The sequence below is a fragment of the Homarus americanus genome, unplaced genomic scaffold (assembly GCF_018991925.1).
Source record: "Homarus americanus isolate GMGI-L3 unplaced genomic scaffold, GMGI_Hamer_2.0 scaffold34921, whole genome shotgun sequence".
NCBI lineage: Eukaryota > Metazoa > Arthropoda > Malacostraca > Decapoda > Nephropidae > Homarus > Homarus americanus.
Genome location: NW_024741901.1, coordinates 22739613 through 22758285, shown reverse-complemented (window position 1 = coordinate 22758285; position 18673 = coordinate 22739613). Strand labels below are relative to the sequence as shown.

At 46.1% G+C, this 18673-nt stretch overlaps 1 protein-coding gene across 1 annotated transcript in view; it reads left to right on the top strand.

Annotated features, from left to right (window-relative positions):
* Nucleotides 1–332: 332 nt before the first annotated feature.
* The window catches only part of LOC121876311 (flocculation protein FLO11-like), a 53676-nt gene continuing 35335 nt past the window's right edge, over nt 333–18673 (top strand). Inside the window, exons 1-2 of the mRNA XM_042381365.1 lie at nt 333–708; nt 12455–12736. Coding sequence (XP_042237299.1) covers nt 484–708; nt 12455–12736 — 507 coding nt within the window. The 5' untranslated portion in view covers nt 333–483. The remainder of the gene's footprint in view (nt 709–12454; nt 12737–18673) is intronic.

Below are 18673 nucleotides of genomic sequence, written 5' to 3'. Positions count from 1 at the left end.
TTCTATTTATATTCAGTAAGAATCTCAGGTAAAGCAGGACAAGGCCTCGCCCACCTGTACATTCTCTCGTACCCCGTGACGCTCAGCCCACGTGACCCACCTGTTGCCCCTCACCACAGCTGTCTGGCGTACAAGGTTTACCATTTTACACACGCAATCATTGCACAGCCAGCGTTTGGCTGGTATATATATTAATTTATTATTATAGGTGATATCTCCTCATTTAAAATTTATGAATAATGAATTAATTAAACTCCCCCCAATGAAATTTATACAAAAGCCGTACGACTGCTTCACCAATAGCAAGGCAGTAAAGATATCAGTGTAAAATGTGATAGCGTTTGGTCAGTCAGTCTCCTGTCTGTGTGATGAGTTGTTGTGGTGAAAGTCTTTAGTGGACAATATTTGCTGCAGTAACATCAACTTTCATCAGGTTACATTGTTAAAAAGTATTTAAGTAACCCAACAAATACCCTTTACACAATGTCTGATATCCCAGATGACGCTCCGGCCCCTCGTCTCTCCATCATCGTCCAGTGGCCTGAGTTTGACGGCTACGGGTTTAATCTACATGCAGAAAAGACCAAACCCGGCCAATACATTGGTCAGGTAGACCCAAACTCTCCTGCCGAGGTAGCTGGGCTAGTAGAGGGTGACCGTATCATTGAAGTCAATGGAGTAAATATTGCCAACGAAAACCACAAACAGGTAAAGTCCTCTAATTAACAAACACGTCAGAGGGCGGTATGATGTTATACCACTGCCAACACCTGTATTAAACACTGTAAAGATATTTAAGCTAAAATTTGAAGAATAATTGTAGAGTGAAGGAAAAATCCCTCGACTGTGATCATTCATTACCTTCAATAACCGTTTTTATTAGTTATCAGGTAGAAATAACTTAATATATGTAGTTAGATGTAAGTTTTTATTTGTAAAGCAGTTAAGAGCGTCTGAACATGTCGTCGCTGCTGTAAATTCACTGGTAAATGGTTAATAATCGTGCGGGTGGTTTGGGGTAGTGGGGTGGAAGGTGGAGGGGCAGGGTAGACAATAACGACGGACTCTCACTTTCTGCCCAGGGGCGATCAGTGGCCGCCTCTCCCTCCCTCCCTCCCTCACCACACGTCGCCACTCCTCCCTCACCACACGTCGCCACCCCTCCCTCCCTCCCTCTCCTCCCCCACACGTCGCCACTCCTCCCTTCCTCCCTCCCCCCACATCGCACTCCTCCCTTCCTCCTCCCCACACGTCGCCACTCCTCCCTTCCCCCCACACGCCGCCACTCCTCCCTCCCTCATCACACGTCGCCACTCTCCTCCCTCACCACACGTCGCCACTGCCGTCCCACCTCCCTCCCCACACCACACGTCGCCACTCCTCCCTCCCCACACCACATTCTCCCCACACCACACGTCGCCACCCCTCCTCACCACACGTCACCCACCCATCCCTCCCTCCATACATCGCCACCTCCATCCCTCACCACACGTCGCCACTCCTCCCTCACCACACGTCGCCACTCCTCCCTCCCTCCCTCACACGTCGCCACTCCTCCATCCCTCACCACACGTCGCCACTCCTCCCTCTCGCCACACGTCGCCACCTCCCTCCCTCCCTCCCCGCCACACGTCGCCAATCCTCCTTCCTCCCTCACCACACGTCGCCACTCCTCCCTCACCACACGTCGCCACCCCTCCTCCCTCGGCACACGTCGCCACCCCTCCTCCCCGCACACGTCGCCACCCCCTCCCTCGCCACACGTCGCCACCCTCCTCCTCACACACGTCGCCACCTCCTCACACGTCGCCACCCTCCCTCCCTCACCACACGTCGCCACCCCTCCCCCTCACCACACGTCACCACCTCCTTCCTCACCACCTCCTCTTTCACCACTCCTCCTGCCCTCCCTCACGACCTCCTCCCTCCCTCACCAGTCCTCCCTCCCTGCTCACCACCTCCCCTCACCACACGTCGTCACCTCCCTCACCACACATCGTCACCTCCCTCCCTCACCACACGTCGTCACTCCTCCCTCCTCACACGTCGTCACTCCCTCCTCACCACAGTTCCTCCTCCCTCACCACACCCGCCACCCTCCCTCCTCACCACACGTCGTCACCCTCCCTTCTCACCACAGGTCGTCACCTCCTTCCTCACCACAGGTCGTCACCCTCCCTTCCTCACCACACGTCGTCACCTCCTCCCTCACCACACGTCTCCTCTCATCCCACCCTCATCACACGTCGTCCTCTTCACCACACACGTCTCCTCCTCCTCCCTCACCACACGTCGTCCTCCTCACCACACGTCTCCCTCCTCCCTCCTCATCACGTCGTCCCTCCTCACCACACGTCTCCCTCCTCCTCCCTCCCTCACCACACGTCGTCCTCCTCCCTCACCACACGTCGCCACCTCCCTCCCTCACCACACGTCTCCCTCCTCCTCCCCTCACCACACGTCCTTCTCCTCCCTCACCACACGTCATCCTCCTCCCTCCCTCACCACACGTCGTCCTCCTCCCTCACCACATCGTCCTCCTCCCTCCTCCCTCACCACACGTCGTCCTCCTCCCTCCCCTCACCACATCGTCCTCCTCCCTCCCTCACCACACGTCGTCCTCCTCCCTCCCTCACCACACGTCGTCCTCCTCCCTCCCTCACCACACGTCATCCTCCTCCCTCCCTACCCCCGTCATCCTCCTCCCTCCTCCACCACACGTCACTCCTCCTCCCCTCACCACACACGTGTCACTCCTCCCTCCCTCACCACACGTCGTCCTCCCTCCCTCCCTCACCACACGTCGTCACTCCTCATCACACGTCTCCACTCCTCCTCCCTCCCTCCCTCCTCCCTCCCTCACCACACGTCTCCCTCCTCACCACACGTCTCCCTCCTCCTCCCTCACCACATCGTCCTCCTCACCACACGTCCCTCATCCCACCCTCATCACACGTCATCCTCTTCACCACACGTCCCTCCTCCCTCCCTCACCACACGTCGTCCTCCTCCCTCCTCCCTCACCACATCGTCACCTCCTCTCCCCTCTCACCACACGTCGTCCTCCTCCACACATCTCCCTCCTCCCTCCCTCACCACACGTCGTCCTCACTCCACCACACGTGTCCCTCCTCCTCCCTCCCTCACCACACGTCTCCCTCCTCCCTCCCTCACCACACGTCGTCCTCCTTACACCTGCAGGCTGGGTTGTAGGAAATCGGTGTTTATTTGTAGTTGTAAAAAAATTATAACATTGATGAATATGAATAACAACTGGTAGTGAAGGATGAGAGGAGGGTAATAACAACTGGTGGTGAAGGATGATAGGAGGGTAATAACAACTGAGTAGTGAAGGATGAGAGGAGGTAATAATAACTGGTGGTGAAGGATGAGAAGGAGGGTAATAATAATTGGTGAAGGATGAGAAAGGAGGGTAATAACAACTAATTGGTGAAGGATGAGAGGAGGGTAATAACAACTAGTTGATTGAAGGATGAGAGGAGGTAACAACTAATTGGTGAAGGATGATGAAGGAGGTAATAACAACTGGTGGTGAAAGGATGAAGGAGGAGTAATAACAACTGGTGGTGAAGGATGAAGGAGGAGTAATAACAACTGGTGGTGAAGGATGAAGAAGGAGGGTAATAACAACTGGTAGTGAAGGATGAGAGGAGGTAATAACAACTGGTGGTGAAGGATGAGAGGAGGTAATAACAACTGGTGAGTGAAGGATGAAGGAGGGTAATAACAACTGGTGGTGAAGGATGAGGTAATAACAACTGGTGGTGAAGGATGAGAGAGTGGCATAACAACTGGTGGAAGGATGAGAGGAGGGTAATAACTAACTGGTAGTGAAGGATGAGAGGAGGGTAACAACTGGTAGTGAAGGATGAGAGGAGGGTAATAACAACTGGTAGTGAAGGATGAGAGGAGGGTAATAACAACTGGTGGTAGGATGAGAGGAGGGTAATAACAACTGGTGGTGAAGGATGAGAGGGTAAAACAACTGGTGGTGAAGGATGAGAGGAGGGTAATAACAACTGGTGGTGAAGGATGAGAGGAGGGTAATAAATTGGTGGTGAAGGATGAGAGAGGGTAATAACAACTGGTGGTGAAGGATGAGAGGAGGGTAATAACAACTGGTGGTGAAGGATGAGAGGAGGGTAATAACAACTGGTGGTAGGATGAGAGGAGGGTAAACAACTGGTAGTGAAGGATGAGAGGAGGGTAATAACAACTGGTGGTGAAGGATGAGGAGGGTAATAATAACTGGTGGTGAAGGATGAGAGGAGGGTATAACAACTGTAGTGAAGGATGAGGAGGGGTAATAAATAACTGGTAGTGAAGGATGAGGAGGGTAATAACAACTGGTAGTGAAGGATGAGAGGAGGGTAATAACAACTGGTAGTGAAGATGAGGAGAGGTAATAACAATGTGGTGAAGGATGAGAGGAGGTAATAACAACTGGTAGTGAAGGATGAGGAGGGTAATAAATAACTGGTAGTGAAGGATGAGAGGAGGGTAATAACAACTGGTAGTGAAGGATGAGAGGAGGGTATAACAACTGGTAGTGAAGGATGAGAGGAGGGTAATAACAACTGGTAGTGAAGGATGAGAGGAGGGTAAAACAACTGGTAGTGAAGGATGAGAGGAGGGTAATAACAACTGTGTGAAGGATGAGAGGAGGGTAATAACAACTGGTAGTGAAGGATGAGAGGAGGGTAATAACAACTGGTAGTGAAGGATGAGAGGAGGGTATTAACAACTGGTAGTGAAGGATGAGAGGAGGTAATAACAACAGGAAGGATGAGAGGAGGGTAATAACAACTGGTAGTGAAGGATGAGAGGAGGGTAATAACAACTGGTAGGGAAAGATGAGAGAGAGGTAATAACAACTGGTAGTGAAGGATGAGAGGAGGGTAATAACAACTGGTAGTGAAGGATGAGAGGGTAACAACTGGTAGTGAAGGATGAGAGAGGGTAATAACAACTGGTAGAGGAGGGTACAATGGTGGTGAAGGATGAGAGGGAATAACGGTGGTGAAAGATGAGAGGAGGGTAATAACAACTGGTAGTGAAGGATGAGAGGAGGGTAATAACAACTGGTAGTGAAGGATGATAGAGGGTATAACAACTGGTAGTGAAGATGAGAGGAGGGTAATAACAACTGGTAGTGAAGGATGAGAGGAGGGTAATAACAACTGGTAGTGAAGGATGAGAGGAGGGTACAACAACTGGTGGTGAAGGATGAGAGGAGGGTAATAACAACTGGTAGTGAAGGATGAGAGGAGGGTAATAACAACTGGTAGTGAAGGATGAGAGGAGGGTAATAACAACTGGTAGTGAAGGATGAGAGGAGGGTAATAACAACTGGTGGTGAAGGATGAGAGGAGGGTAATAACAACTGCATATGGCAATACGAGTTATGTAAACACGTCGATGGAGGGAGAAGGGACAACTACGGTCTCTCAACTCAGCCACACTCATCAGATTTAGGTTGTGGTCGCCCCCAGCCGAGGAACAATACTTGTGGCAGAGAACTGTTTACCTCACAATGTATATACCGTCGGAAGCAGTAATTGCCCCTCCCAGAGTAGTCAGAGCCACAGCATGTGAAGGCCTGGTGATTGCACAACCCATCTCCCCCCCCCCTTCCCCCTGTCTAAACATTGCTGGGTAGTTCTGGAACTATCGTGGCTGGAGATGTTGCATTATGTCAATATCGGGCTTCACTGGCTGACTTGAGGGGAGGGGGGGGCGCAATTACTGCCCCTGGTTGTACATTCCTGACGGCCGGTGATTGTTTTATGTACGGTAAATGTTGAAGAAAGTTACTGAATTGCGTCGTCCAAAAGTTCAAACGACCGCGACCACCAAGGAATCTATAGACTATTTGATCATTCAACTTCCCACAAGGTCAAGGAAACTTTGCGGAGGATACAACGGGTTACCGACTCGCACACCGGCCAGACCCACTCACCAAGTGGTCCCGCCCACTCCCTACACGCTAACAAATGACACCACCTTCTTCCCACTCACCAATAAGTGGCCCCATCCACTCACCAACAGGTGGGGTCACTTTCCTCCACAAGGTTACCCACCTAGCGCGGATCCCCCCTCACCAAGAGCAACTGCTTTAACGGGTGACTGTCACCTCAACTAGCACCACCTGGTGACGGCTTCATGGACATAAGTACTTAACAAGTTAACATGTAGACATAACTAGGAATAGCTTGTGTTACAACCGGAGTGATTACAAGTTGTCCTCCTGTCCTTAACACTGAGGTCCATGCGTGGTGTTCCATATAACACTGTTTCCTCAGTGTACAGTACGCGATGTTTGACATGACCATATGTGTTTTTGTGGTGGAGGTGTAGGAGTCCTCCGGTGGTGGAGTGACTGGTGGAGGTGTAGGAGTATTCTGGTGGTGGAGTGATGGAGGAGATTAACGAGCCAGGCGTTTGCACTGTTGACCTAAATGTTCAGTTTGTGATGACCTTCACCAGGGTCGTGTGGTGGCAGGTGTCGCGCTCTCACACCTACACTTGTGTTCTGGGACGAGACGCACCATCCTACCATATCTTCCACCACCCTACCATATCTTACACCACCACCCTACCATATCGTACACCACCACCACCCTACCATATCTTACAACACCACCACCACCCTGCCATATCTTACCCATATCTTACACACACCTCTGCCTGTCTTACACCACCACCACCCTACCATATCTTAAACCACCACCACCCTACCACATATCTTACACCACACCACACCCTACCCATATCTTAAACCACCACCACCCTACCATATCTTACACCACCACCCTACCATATCTTACACCACCACCCTGCCATATCTTAAACCACCACCACCCTACCATATCTTACAACACCACCACCACCCTGCCATATCTTAAACCACCACCACCCTACCATATCTTACACCACCACCCTACCATATCGTACACCACCACCACCCTACCATATCTTACAACACCACCACCACCCTGCCATATCTTAAACCACCACCACCCTACCATATCTTACACCACCACCACCCTACCATATCTTACACCACCACCCTACCATATCTTACACCACCACCCTGCCATATCTTAAACCACCACCCTACCATAATGTATACAGCCTTAACAACATCAACCTAGAGAAGTCGACTTGTGAAAGAGACCTTGGGGTACTTGTAGCCGGACCTACGGCCTAGAAAACAGTGCGTTAATGTTCGAAATAAGGCAAACAGAGTATTGGGTTTTATATCTAGAAGTGTAAGTAACAAGAGTGCAGAGGTCTTATTGCAACTATATCTTGCGCTAGTCAGGCCACACTTCGATTATGCGGTTCAGTTCTGGTGCCCCTATTATAGAATGGACAGGACTCGGAGCAACGGATTCAAGTTAGATAAGTTTAGGTTTAGGAGGGAGACAGGAAGAAACTGGTTGACAAATAGGGTGGTGGACGAGTGGAACAAGCTTAGCAATTTCCTAACCCCCTGCATATTGATAGAACCTGACCTAACCTACAGTACCTAATCTTGCCTAACTTCCTACCTAGATATTTGAAATGAATCCGAGCCCATAATATGAATTTCGATTACAACAATATGATCCTCACCATTTATAAAATGAAGATGTTTAAATTTTACGGGATTTGCGTACGTTATGGATACACGACTGGATACTGAAGGGAGGAAAAAATCATTGAAGCTCATAGTAAACTCTCCTATATGGCTGTCTTTAGTAGGTAGTACGTATTAATGTGAAGGTGTTGGGGTTGTTAAAAAGATCACTAAACAAATCGTGTTAACGCCAATGGAGGCAAATATATGGAGCGGTTTCACTACACTAGGTGCTGGATCTCATAATCCCTTGAATACGATGACTCGAGTAATCATATTTAAGAGGTTGTTATCGTACTGAAGGATAACATAAATGATGACGCAAGCCTGTGTCACAAAGTTGCGTTACGCCAGTCGGTTACTTACGATATTTAAGAGTGACAGACGTGATGAGGAAAGTCTCGTAGCGTTACAGAATGTAGGGGCGAGTCTGGTAACACAGTGGTAGTGTGCGTGCAATCCCAGCCAGGCTAAACCACAGACAAACTGAGCAGAAGTACGTATGAGTTTTTATAGCTGGTGGGTGTAACGGCAGATAATTTATTAACATTTATCAGTCTGGATCTTCTCTTCGTAACACAGCTAATGTAAATGTTGGCTGAATGTCAGACAAAGGATTGTGATTTGTCTCTTGTCCATCAAATCTGTGGTTCACCCGTGTGGGACGTTCCTACCCCGCAGAGGTTCACTCGTGTCTACCAATACCGTCATACCAACACAGTGCATAAGTCAGTGAGAACAACTCAACAGTAACAGTCGCACCCAAGTTAACCTTCACACAGTGAGGTCCCAGGTACCCAGTGATAACGGCCCGTGAGACCCAACAACAACCAGCGATGTGTTAATCCGTCTACGATAGGAAGGCCTGGGACCACACCTCATATAACACCGTCTGTGAGGGAATTACTACACCACGTGAGGCCCCTCATAACACCGTCTGTGAGGGAACTACTACACCACGTCAGGTCCCTCATAACACCATCTGTGAGGGAATTACTACACCACGTGAGGTCCCGCATAACACCATCTGTGAGGGAATTACTACACCACGTCAGGTCCCTCATAACACCATCTGTGAGGGAATTACTACACCACGTGAGGTCCCGCATAACACCATCTGTGAGGAACTACACCACGTGAGGCCCCTCATAACACCATCTGTGAGGATTACTACACCACGTGAGGCCCCTCATAACACCATCTGTGAGGGAACTACTACACCACGTGAGGTCCCTCCTAACACCATCTGGGAGGGAGTTACTACACTACGTGTTTGCTGTTCAACACTACAATAATCTGTATGTTCACTGTATGTTCCTTTACCTTTCTCTAATGAAGGCTTTTGTTAAACCACCAATGTATGTAATAAGTCATTTATGTCCAATGTATATTTTCAGCCTTCGGGCTGCAGAACTTTTTCAATAAACCGTTAATTATTATTATTATTATTATTATTATTATTATTATTAGTAGTAGTAGTAGTAGTAGTACGGATGGATGTTTTTACTACCGGGGAAAGCACAACGCATTATTGCTCCTTATCCGTGACAATATTAGGAGACACACGGCTATTCAGAGTTGAGTATTCCAAGCGCAAGGTGATTCAAAACTTAATGAATTCAACATACAGTAGCTTGTCGTCACCACTTGTGTGTATAAAGTACCAGACTAGCGTATGTTGTTTTGGCCGCTGAAGTCACGTCATTGCCATGTCTCCAAGAACTCTCTGGGCGACTCGGGCAGTGATATTATCTAATAATAATAATAATAATAATAATTAACTGTTTATTAAAAAAGTTCTGCAGCCCGAAGGCTGAAAATATACATTGGACATAAATGACTTATTACATACATTGGTAGTTTAACAAAAGCCTTCAGTAGAGAAAGGTAATGGAACATACAGTGAACATACAGATTATTGTAGGTGTTGAACAGCAAACACGTAGTGTAGTAACTCCCTCCCAGATGGTGTTAGGAGGGACCACGTGGTGTAGTAATTCCCTCACAGATGGTGTTATGAGGGGCCTCACGTGGTGTAGTAATTCCCTCACAGATGGTGTTATGAGGGGCCTCACGTGGTGTAGTAACTCCCTCCAGATGGTGTTAGGAGGGACCACGTGGTGTAGTAATTCCCTCACAGATGGTGTTATGAGGGGCCTCACGTGGTGTAGTAATTCCCTCACAGATGGTGTTATGAGGGGCCTCACGTGGTGTAGTAATTCCCTCACAGATGGTGTTATGAGGGGCCTCACGTGGTGTAGTAGTTCCCTCAGATGGTGTTATGAGGGGCCTCACGTGGTGTAGTAATTCCCTCACAGACGGTGTTCTATGAGTGAGGTGTGGTCCCAGTCCTTCCTATCGTAGACGGATTAACACATCGCTGGTTGTTGTTGGGTCTCACGGGCCGTTATCACTGGGTACCTGGGACCTCACTGTGTGAAGGTTAACTTTGGTACGACTGTTACTGTTGAGTTGTTCTCACTGACTTACGCACTGTTCACCTCTGTTTAACACTGGTTCCATTCCCTTTCCTAAATGAAATTGCAACTTCTGGCGAGAACTTGTTGATATTCCGGTGGGGAGGAGGGTTCAGGGGAGGGAGTTGGTATGGGCCAACTTAACAGTTGACCTGGCTGCTCCGAGAGGAGCGCCAGGTACGTCTTGACCCTTCCGGCTCTCCCGGATGCAGAGGCCATGGCTGTTGGCACTGAAACAATCAATCTAATCTCGATGATGGGAGGTGGTCTTATGGTTATGTCTTTGTAGTCTTTTGTTATTGTGTGTGTGTGTGTGTGTGTGTGTGTGTGTGTGTGTGTGTGTGTGTGTGTGCAACGAGGAGCCTCCGATGGTCAGTGGAGAAAACATGGATGATGTCAGGTAATTCAATCTCAAGTTCTTGTGTACACGTTTCCTGTTGTCTGACCTCAGGAACGCCAAAGGAAATCAGGAACGAGGTCAGCTTTGATGTCATCTTACTACTCATGGGCTCAACACTAGATTTGGTAAGTGTAATTGTAGTTTTTCGTAACAAGTGAAATTCCATGCCGTCGGCTTTTATCTCTGCATCGGGGTTGAAAAGTTTTGCATCATCCAATTTGAGTGGAATCTGTTGACTGCGAGTGATCAGAGAGCTTTTTGATATTGCCTAGACTCGGAGCTTGACGTGTGAGCGAAGTTCACAGCATTTGTTAATGGTTCTCACCTTAAGGATCTCTTCACATATCTGTCTCGTCTGTAACATGTTAGTAAATAAGGTTATACGCCTTTTGTCATATACCCATCCTTTACTGACACGCAGATAGTATACTTGTCTTGATGATCGTCTGACATCTACAGAACAGGTCTTGGAGGGAGGCTGGTGGTCTTCAGGCCTCGGTAGCTAGTGTTTTTGTTTGTGAGAATGCGGAGCAAGTTTCTGGATAGGAGACATTTGGCCTTGTATCTGCGTTACAGACATGGTAGAATGTGTTCACAGTTAGGACGTGTCATCTGGAGCCTCTACATCACATAAAATACATATCATATATCTGCCTGTGACGTTTTTGGAGTTAAATATTGTTCTGTTCTCTTACCAGATGCCGTGGTCTCACATCTGAAAAAAAGGTTAGATGAATATTTTTAATATTCAAACTGTCTTTATTGTGATCTTTGACTGTAAGAATAAGTCTAGACACCACACTTGTGATATCGTCGGGTATAATTACAAAACTATTGGCAAAAATTTGTTCTTTGTTAATGGGGTTAGCAATTTATAGAGCAGAAAGAAGGCGATACCTGTTATTATACACTGATTGGTTTCGCTGTATACCTTGATTATGAAAACACGCCATTTGTGATGCTATTATGCTCATTTCCGAATATATGGAAGAAAACTTTTCCCAATAAATGTACCATAATTAAAAATGGCTTACCCTCAGACAGTACACAAAACTGTGCAGATATTCGGACGTTCTTCAACCTATTCTACCAGAGTCCATTATTTAATTGGTGGAGCAACGAAAACTGATCAGACTAACAGATGTAGTAACGTTAAGCTAGGCTGTCTTGGCTACTCTACCAGTATACTGTATGTGGCAGCTCAGTGTGTACAGTGACAAAATGTAAACACGTCGCCCTAAATAGACAACATGAGAGGATAAAAGACTTAGGGCATTCCACTGTCTCATGTCTCATCTATACAATCTTGTGTAATAGAAATAACTTAAATAATTATTGTTACTCACCTAGTAAGACGAAGCTTCCAGGCCTTTTGTGTACACGACTGTACAACAACATGTGTGCCATAATTCACAACGAGGTTTGTTATGAAATAAGCATGATTATTGAAGTGAAGTTTGCCTACACAGCGTAAGAGAGACGTTGAGAAACATGGCCTTCTCAGCAGGTGTGGGGAAGGCCTTACCTTCCTCACTAGAAAATTAATCCGCATTATTTACTTACTTTGGCGTCTTCATGTATTTGTTATAGTGTTCACAGAGTTCTGGAACAAGACGTATTTTTATCAGTAGCGTGTGTACGGGGGGGGGGGAAGGGAGGAACTGATTAAGTTGACACTGTCACCACAGTCCTTTGCAAGTTTCCCACAACACTAACCCGGTGAAGTGACCCACCCATATTAGTGTAGATGAACTTACTCAACACACACCCACCCACTCACTATCAATAAACAGCGCTTACCTTAATGTATGTTAATAATGGTTTCCTTAAGTGTGGTGGTGCATTATGTGTGTGTTGGTGGTGCATCATCTGTGGTCATGTGTAATAGTGGTGCCTCTTGTCGGATTAATAATGTCATGTCTTATGTGTTGACAGGTCGTTCAGAGGATCAAGGCTGTACCAGGAGAAACGAGGCTGCTACTGTTAGACCCGAAGGCGGACAAGTACTACAAGAGTAAGAACATCGTTGTGCGCAGTACACAGGACAATGTGATCGTCTTGACTTCGGCCAGAGAGAAGGCACCACCACCACCTACGCAAGATTTTCTCCCCTCCGCTCCTGTTAGCAACGGCCATCACCACGACGAGGTAGACAACCGCTCCGTCAGTTCAGCAGCATCGTCTTCAGCAGCCAGTGAAGCGTCCACGCAGCCACAGGTACTTTATTAATTTTGATTTTCATCAGTTCCACTCTGGGTGTTCGTGCAGACCATCACATATATATATATATATATATATATATATATATATATATATATATATATATATATATATATATATATATATATATATATATATATATATATATATATCATGTAGATCCACAATGAAAACGTAGATAACATAAATCTTGATAAAATCACACGGAAAAGAAACAGCAGGCACCTTAGCTAAGGTGCCGTTGTTATCGATATATATATATATATATATATATATATATATATATATATATATATATATATATATATATATATATATATATATATAATCACTTTTGTACATACAGCATTGATGTAGCTTGTTTTGAGCTTTGTTTTGAAGACCTGTTTAATTTAGTGAAGAAGCTAGGTGCTGCTGACAGTAATGTGCATCGTGTATATTTGATCTTGTTTACCTTTATTGTTTGTTTCACCTGATTTTCATTCTGGCAAGGCATGTATTTTCCTTCACCAAGTAGGTCATCTCTCACACAGACCAGGATCATGTCACCACCCTGGCCTGTCTCACAATTTCTTACACAGCTTACAACTTATCGTAACAGTTTGTCAGTTTCCTTTCTGTATTCTCACAGATTAATTTTGTAAACGAAATCGCTATTTTTATTATTTAATCTGATCAAAACTGATTTATGTTATCACTTTTGAACTTAACAGGTGTATACTGTATGTTACCAGGAAGGTGTGGAGTAAAAAAGGCAGTTTACACTCTTCAAAGTTCACCTTGTTAAGAAAGTCGTATTGATAGTGACCCTACCATGATGGTGGTGATAATGACTCCCTACCATGATGGTGGTGATAGTGACTCCCTACCATGATGGTGGTGATAGTAACTCCTTGCCATGATGGTGGTGATAGTAACTCCCTACCATGATGGTGGTGATAGTAACTCCCTACCATGATGGTGGTGTTCTACCTGATGACTCCCTACCATGATGGTGGTGTGATTGATAGTGACCCTACCATGATGGTGGTGATAATGACTCCCTACCATGATGGTGGTGATAGTGACTCCCTACCATGATGGTGGTGATAGTAACTCCTTGCCATGATGGTGGTGATAGTAACTCCCTACCATGATGGTGGTGATAGTAACTCCCTACCATGATGGTGGTGATAATGACTCCCTACCATGATGGTGGTGATAGTAACTCCTTGCCATGATGGTAGTATTGGTGACGTCCTATCATAATGGTAGTGACTCCACCATGATGGTGATAAGGGAGGGTGCGTTATCTGTGAACACGACCTTTAGTACGTTACAGGATGGCCTCCCTCGCCTTCACTGTCTGTGTCGACGGTATCTTAGTACTTATTTCTTGTACATGATTTACTGCCGCCCTCACTACTTACGTTTATCATGTTAATGTGACAGGGTTGTGGTAGTGTTGGACTGGTGTGCGGAAGTTGGCATCGGGACACAGCTACTCTCGTGACTTCAGTATTAATAAAAGAGCAACGATGTTTATTGTTGTTTTTAATAAACAATAACAAACAGTGTTTAACTGTATGTCGCGTGTTATGTACAGTCCTCAGACCCGAGACTCGTGAATCTGAGACCTCACGCAATGTTAGACTCATAGGTGGTGCACTGGGTCGTGTGATGTGCCGGATTCAGGTGTTCACGAGTCTCAGGGTTCATGGATGGGACAAGGGACTGACAGGGCGCGCGCGCGCGCGCGCGTGTGTGTGTGTGTGTGTGTGTGTGTGTGTGTGTGTGTGTGTGTGTGTGTCACTAACAACACTGACGTATGTGTATGGGGCGCGTGGCACTGCACAGTTATCTGGGCGTTTCCGGTACACGCGGCACAGTGTAACAACTATACTTGTACTCCTGTACACCACCCCCAGTACCACCCCTCCAGCACCACCCCTCCAACACCATTACAATAACCAGGCAGGGGTGTGTGGTAGGTGGTGGCAGGGGTGAGGTGTGTGACGATCAAGTACAAGTGTTACAGCGAATTAGGCGAGAGGCTGAGTCACCTACACCTGTACCTTAGTCATGCTCCCCCCCTCCCTCTCTTGTGGGCCAGTATCAGTAACACTGAGCCAGTATCAGTAACACTGTGAGCCAGTATCAGTAACACTGTGAGCCAGTATCAGTAGCTCCTTCAGCTTGTAGTAAAAGTAGGCCGTCAGCCGAGTTTGTTTACCTTTATCGTTGGCTTCACTAAGTGTGCCACTCACACTTGATGCTTCGTATTTAAAGACCCCGCACTTGTAAAGTTTGTACTCAACGCTGTATTATATTATCAGACTTAGTAGTGTTTAAAGTGAGGTGATATAAGTGGTCTTGATGGTTGGTCTTTTGTTTGAGAGAATGTTAACATGTTCATGACCAGTTGTTATTATTATAATTATTATTACTATTACTATTATTATTACTATTACTGTTATTATTATTATTATTATTATTATTATTATTATTATTATTATTATTATTGTTGTTGTTGTTGAGTGATCTGTATGTTGAGTGAGTGACCTGTATGTTGAGTGAGTGACCTGTATGTTGAGTGAGTGACCTGTATGAGTGACCTGTATGTTGAGTGAGTGACCTGTATGTTGAGTGAGTGACCTGTATGTTGAGTGAGTGACCTGTATGTTGAGTGAGTGACCTGTATGTTGAGTGAGTGACCTGTATGTTGAGTGAGTGACCTGTATGTTGAGTGAGTGACCTGTATGTTTGAGTGACCTGTATGTTGAGTGGTGACCTGTATGTTGAGTGAGTGACCTGTATGTTGAGTGAGTGACCTGTATTTTGAGTGAGTGACCTGTATGTTGAGTGAGTGACCTGTATGTTGAGTGAGTGACCTGTATGTTGAGTGAGTGACCTGTATGTTGAGTGAGTGACCTGTATTTCAGCACAAAATTTAAGATTAGTAGTATAGTAAATACTTATGCTGTTGGCAGTGTTAAGAGACGTTATGTTATATCAATTGGGACATGGGATCCATATTTGACGTAATTATAAAGTTATTGTATTGACAACTATTACCTCTCGGTTTTGTGGGAATACCCTGTATTTGTAAAGTTTCCTTCACCATTGAGGTAAAAATACGTTGTGCCCGTGACCCTGGCTGTTGTGGCGATAACATTCATTCATTACATTTCTTTTATATATAACGGTGTCCAGCTTAATTGATTTTAAATATATACTCTTTGGAAACTTACCAATAACACCCTAAGGTATTTGCCACTTAGCTTCTACGCGCCCTTGTACAGTAACACAAGAGTATCTCCCGTACAATTTTTTTTTATTTCCGAACACACTATATTCCTCCCCAAAAGTGTTTACAAAAGTTGTCCCTCGGGTGCTGGAACGAAACTTGTTTACATAAATCCACACTTAAGATAAAACTTGTTCCGTTTTACTTGTGACTGATGAGTGAGGTTCGGTCCATGCACTCTCCTGAGTCGAGTCGTAAATGGATCATCACTTGTTAAGTAAAGCCGATCTTGAACACGGTCTCTCTCTCCTGCTACTTATTATTGATAACGTCTCACACAGTTTATCCTACAACCCTTTTGTCCCTCACCAGTTAAAGTCTCCCATATCACGATGGTGGTAGAAATAGCCTTTACTACCGCCAAAACTCTCTCTTTCTCTCTCAAAAGCAAGATCCTCTGGCACGTGAGTGATGGTGTACCACGGTCCTACATTATGGTAAAATATAAACCATCTCTCAAACTAATCACTTAATAACAGCCTGCAGTCCCTCTACACCTTCCGTCCACATCAAATGATCCACCGCTTCACTTGTTCGTTTGTTTTTATTAATATTTCATTGGTCAGTGATCCAGTGAAATTCAATCCACCACAACACCCCCTCTCACACACACACACACACACACGCAAAACATTCCTCTTGTGTATTAGTTGCAGGTACGAGAGACTCATCACGATTCGCCTCCTTCACTCGTTGCTCCTCTCGACTAGTGATCTTCTCCTCCTGTCACTTCTCTCCATAACCTGCAGCATGAATATTGGTCAATCAATGTCTGTAGCATTACCCTTCACAGGTCATGTGTACCTGTCCTAGTACACCACAGGTCATGTGTACCTGTCCTAGTACACCACAGGTCATGTGTACCTGTCCTAGTACACCACAGGTCATGTGTACCTGTCCTAGTACACCACAGGTCATGTGTACCTGTCCTAGTACACCACAGGTCATGTGTACCTGTCCTAGTACACCACAGGTCATGTGTACCTGTCCTAGTACACCACAGGTCATGTGTACCTGTCCTAGTACACCACAGGTCATGTGTACCTGTCCTAGTACACCACAGGTCATGTGTACCTGTCCTAGTACACCACAGGTCATGTGTACCTGTCCTAGTACACCACAGGTCATGTGTACCTGTCCTAGTACACCACAGGTCATGTGTACCTGTCCTAGTACACCACAGGTCATGTGTACCTGTCCTAGTACACCACAGGTCATGTGTACCTGTCCTAGTACACCACAGGTCATGTGTACCTGTCCTAGTACATCAGAAAAGGTCCCGCTGGTTTTGACATACTGTACTGGTAATAGTGGCCACAACTGGAGACAGCTGTGGCCCCTCAACAACTCTGTTTAATGAACTAAACGGTCATTTTCCCTCCCTTCTCATCATACAGTATAATATGTTAAGTTGCTGCAATACTGTTATACTTACTGTAATCAGTATTATGTTTTCATCTCCTGTAACCGCATCTGACTTGCATGTGTGAACCTTTGCACACGACACATGATGTTTGTGCTGCTTGCTGTAATGCGCGTTGGGTGCCTCATGTAGCCTACATACACAGTGTACAGTATGTTTTGTTTTGTGAAGCGTAGTGTTGTTGTTTCTGATTTAAATTATTTTACGTTGTTATCTGACATACACTGGTATTTACACACTGTACGTGGATTTTTTTATTTTGTCATGCACGCGCGCCAAGACACACACACACACACACACACACACACACAGTCGTCTGCAAGTAGGAGAAAGTGGAGGGACTGGTCAGCCATACACATTGACTGGTCAAACTCAGCCGGATGTGTTGATCGTCTAGCACAACTATAACATACTGGAGCCTATGTTTAATATGGGAGGTTAAGACTGGTCAGTAAAACACTCGTCGTGAACTTATTGTTTTATAACAGTCCGTCCGTCCGTCACATCAACATCCAAGTGTACAGTATATGGAGTCTTATAAAAACACAACCAAACGTTTCGTTAATGTTATGGTTCATCATGTATGTAAATAGTGAGTACTTTGTGGGGCCCCTACACGATCACTTATTGCTTCACATTATCACCACTAGTTCACTACGCCGTGTACTGTGTGCTGTCTGCCTGCCTGTATGTATGTATTGATGAACCAAAAGTGTTTGTGTACAGTACCTAGTCCAGGAGTGAATTATAGGACTAGTGGAGATAGTGCGGGAGGGGGGTAGGGGTGTGGTGTGGGAGGGGATAGGGATGTGAGAGGGATAGGGTTGTGGTGTGGCAGGGGGTAGGGGTGTGGTGTGGGAGGGGATAGGGGTGTGGAGGAAGAGGGGGATAGGGGTGTGGTGTGTATGAAGGAAACCCCCCACACTCGTCTACAGACATTCATTCTCGTGTTCTGGAAGTCGCCGGCGGCAGCGTCGAGGAAGGTGATCTCAGACGGTCAGAGATGTGAACGTGATACCTGGAGATCAACTTCAGCTGATGTTAATACGCGACGCTGCTCTCCTTGGGTCTCATCGTATACTGGTAATCGGTATTTTGTCTCCCAAATTTGAGGGTATTCGCTGTGTAAATATTCTTAAGTGAGAGATACAGGGCATGATATTTGAACAAATGATAATAATGGATTTTAATTAAACTTGGTATATACGAGGATATTAGACAATAA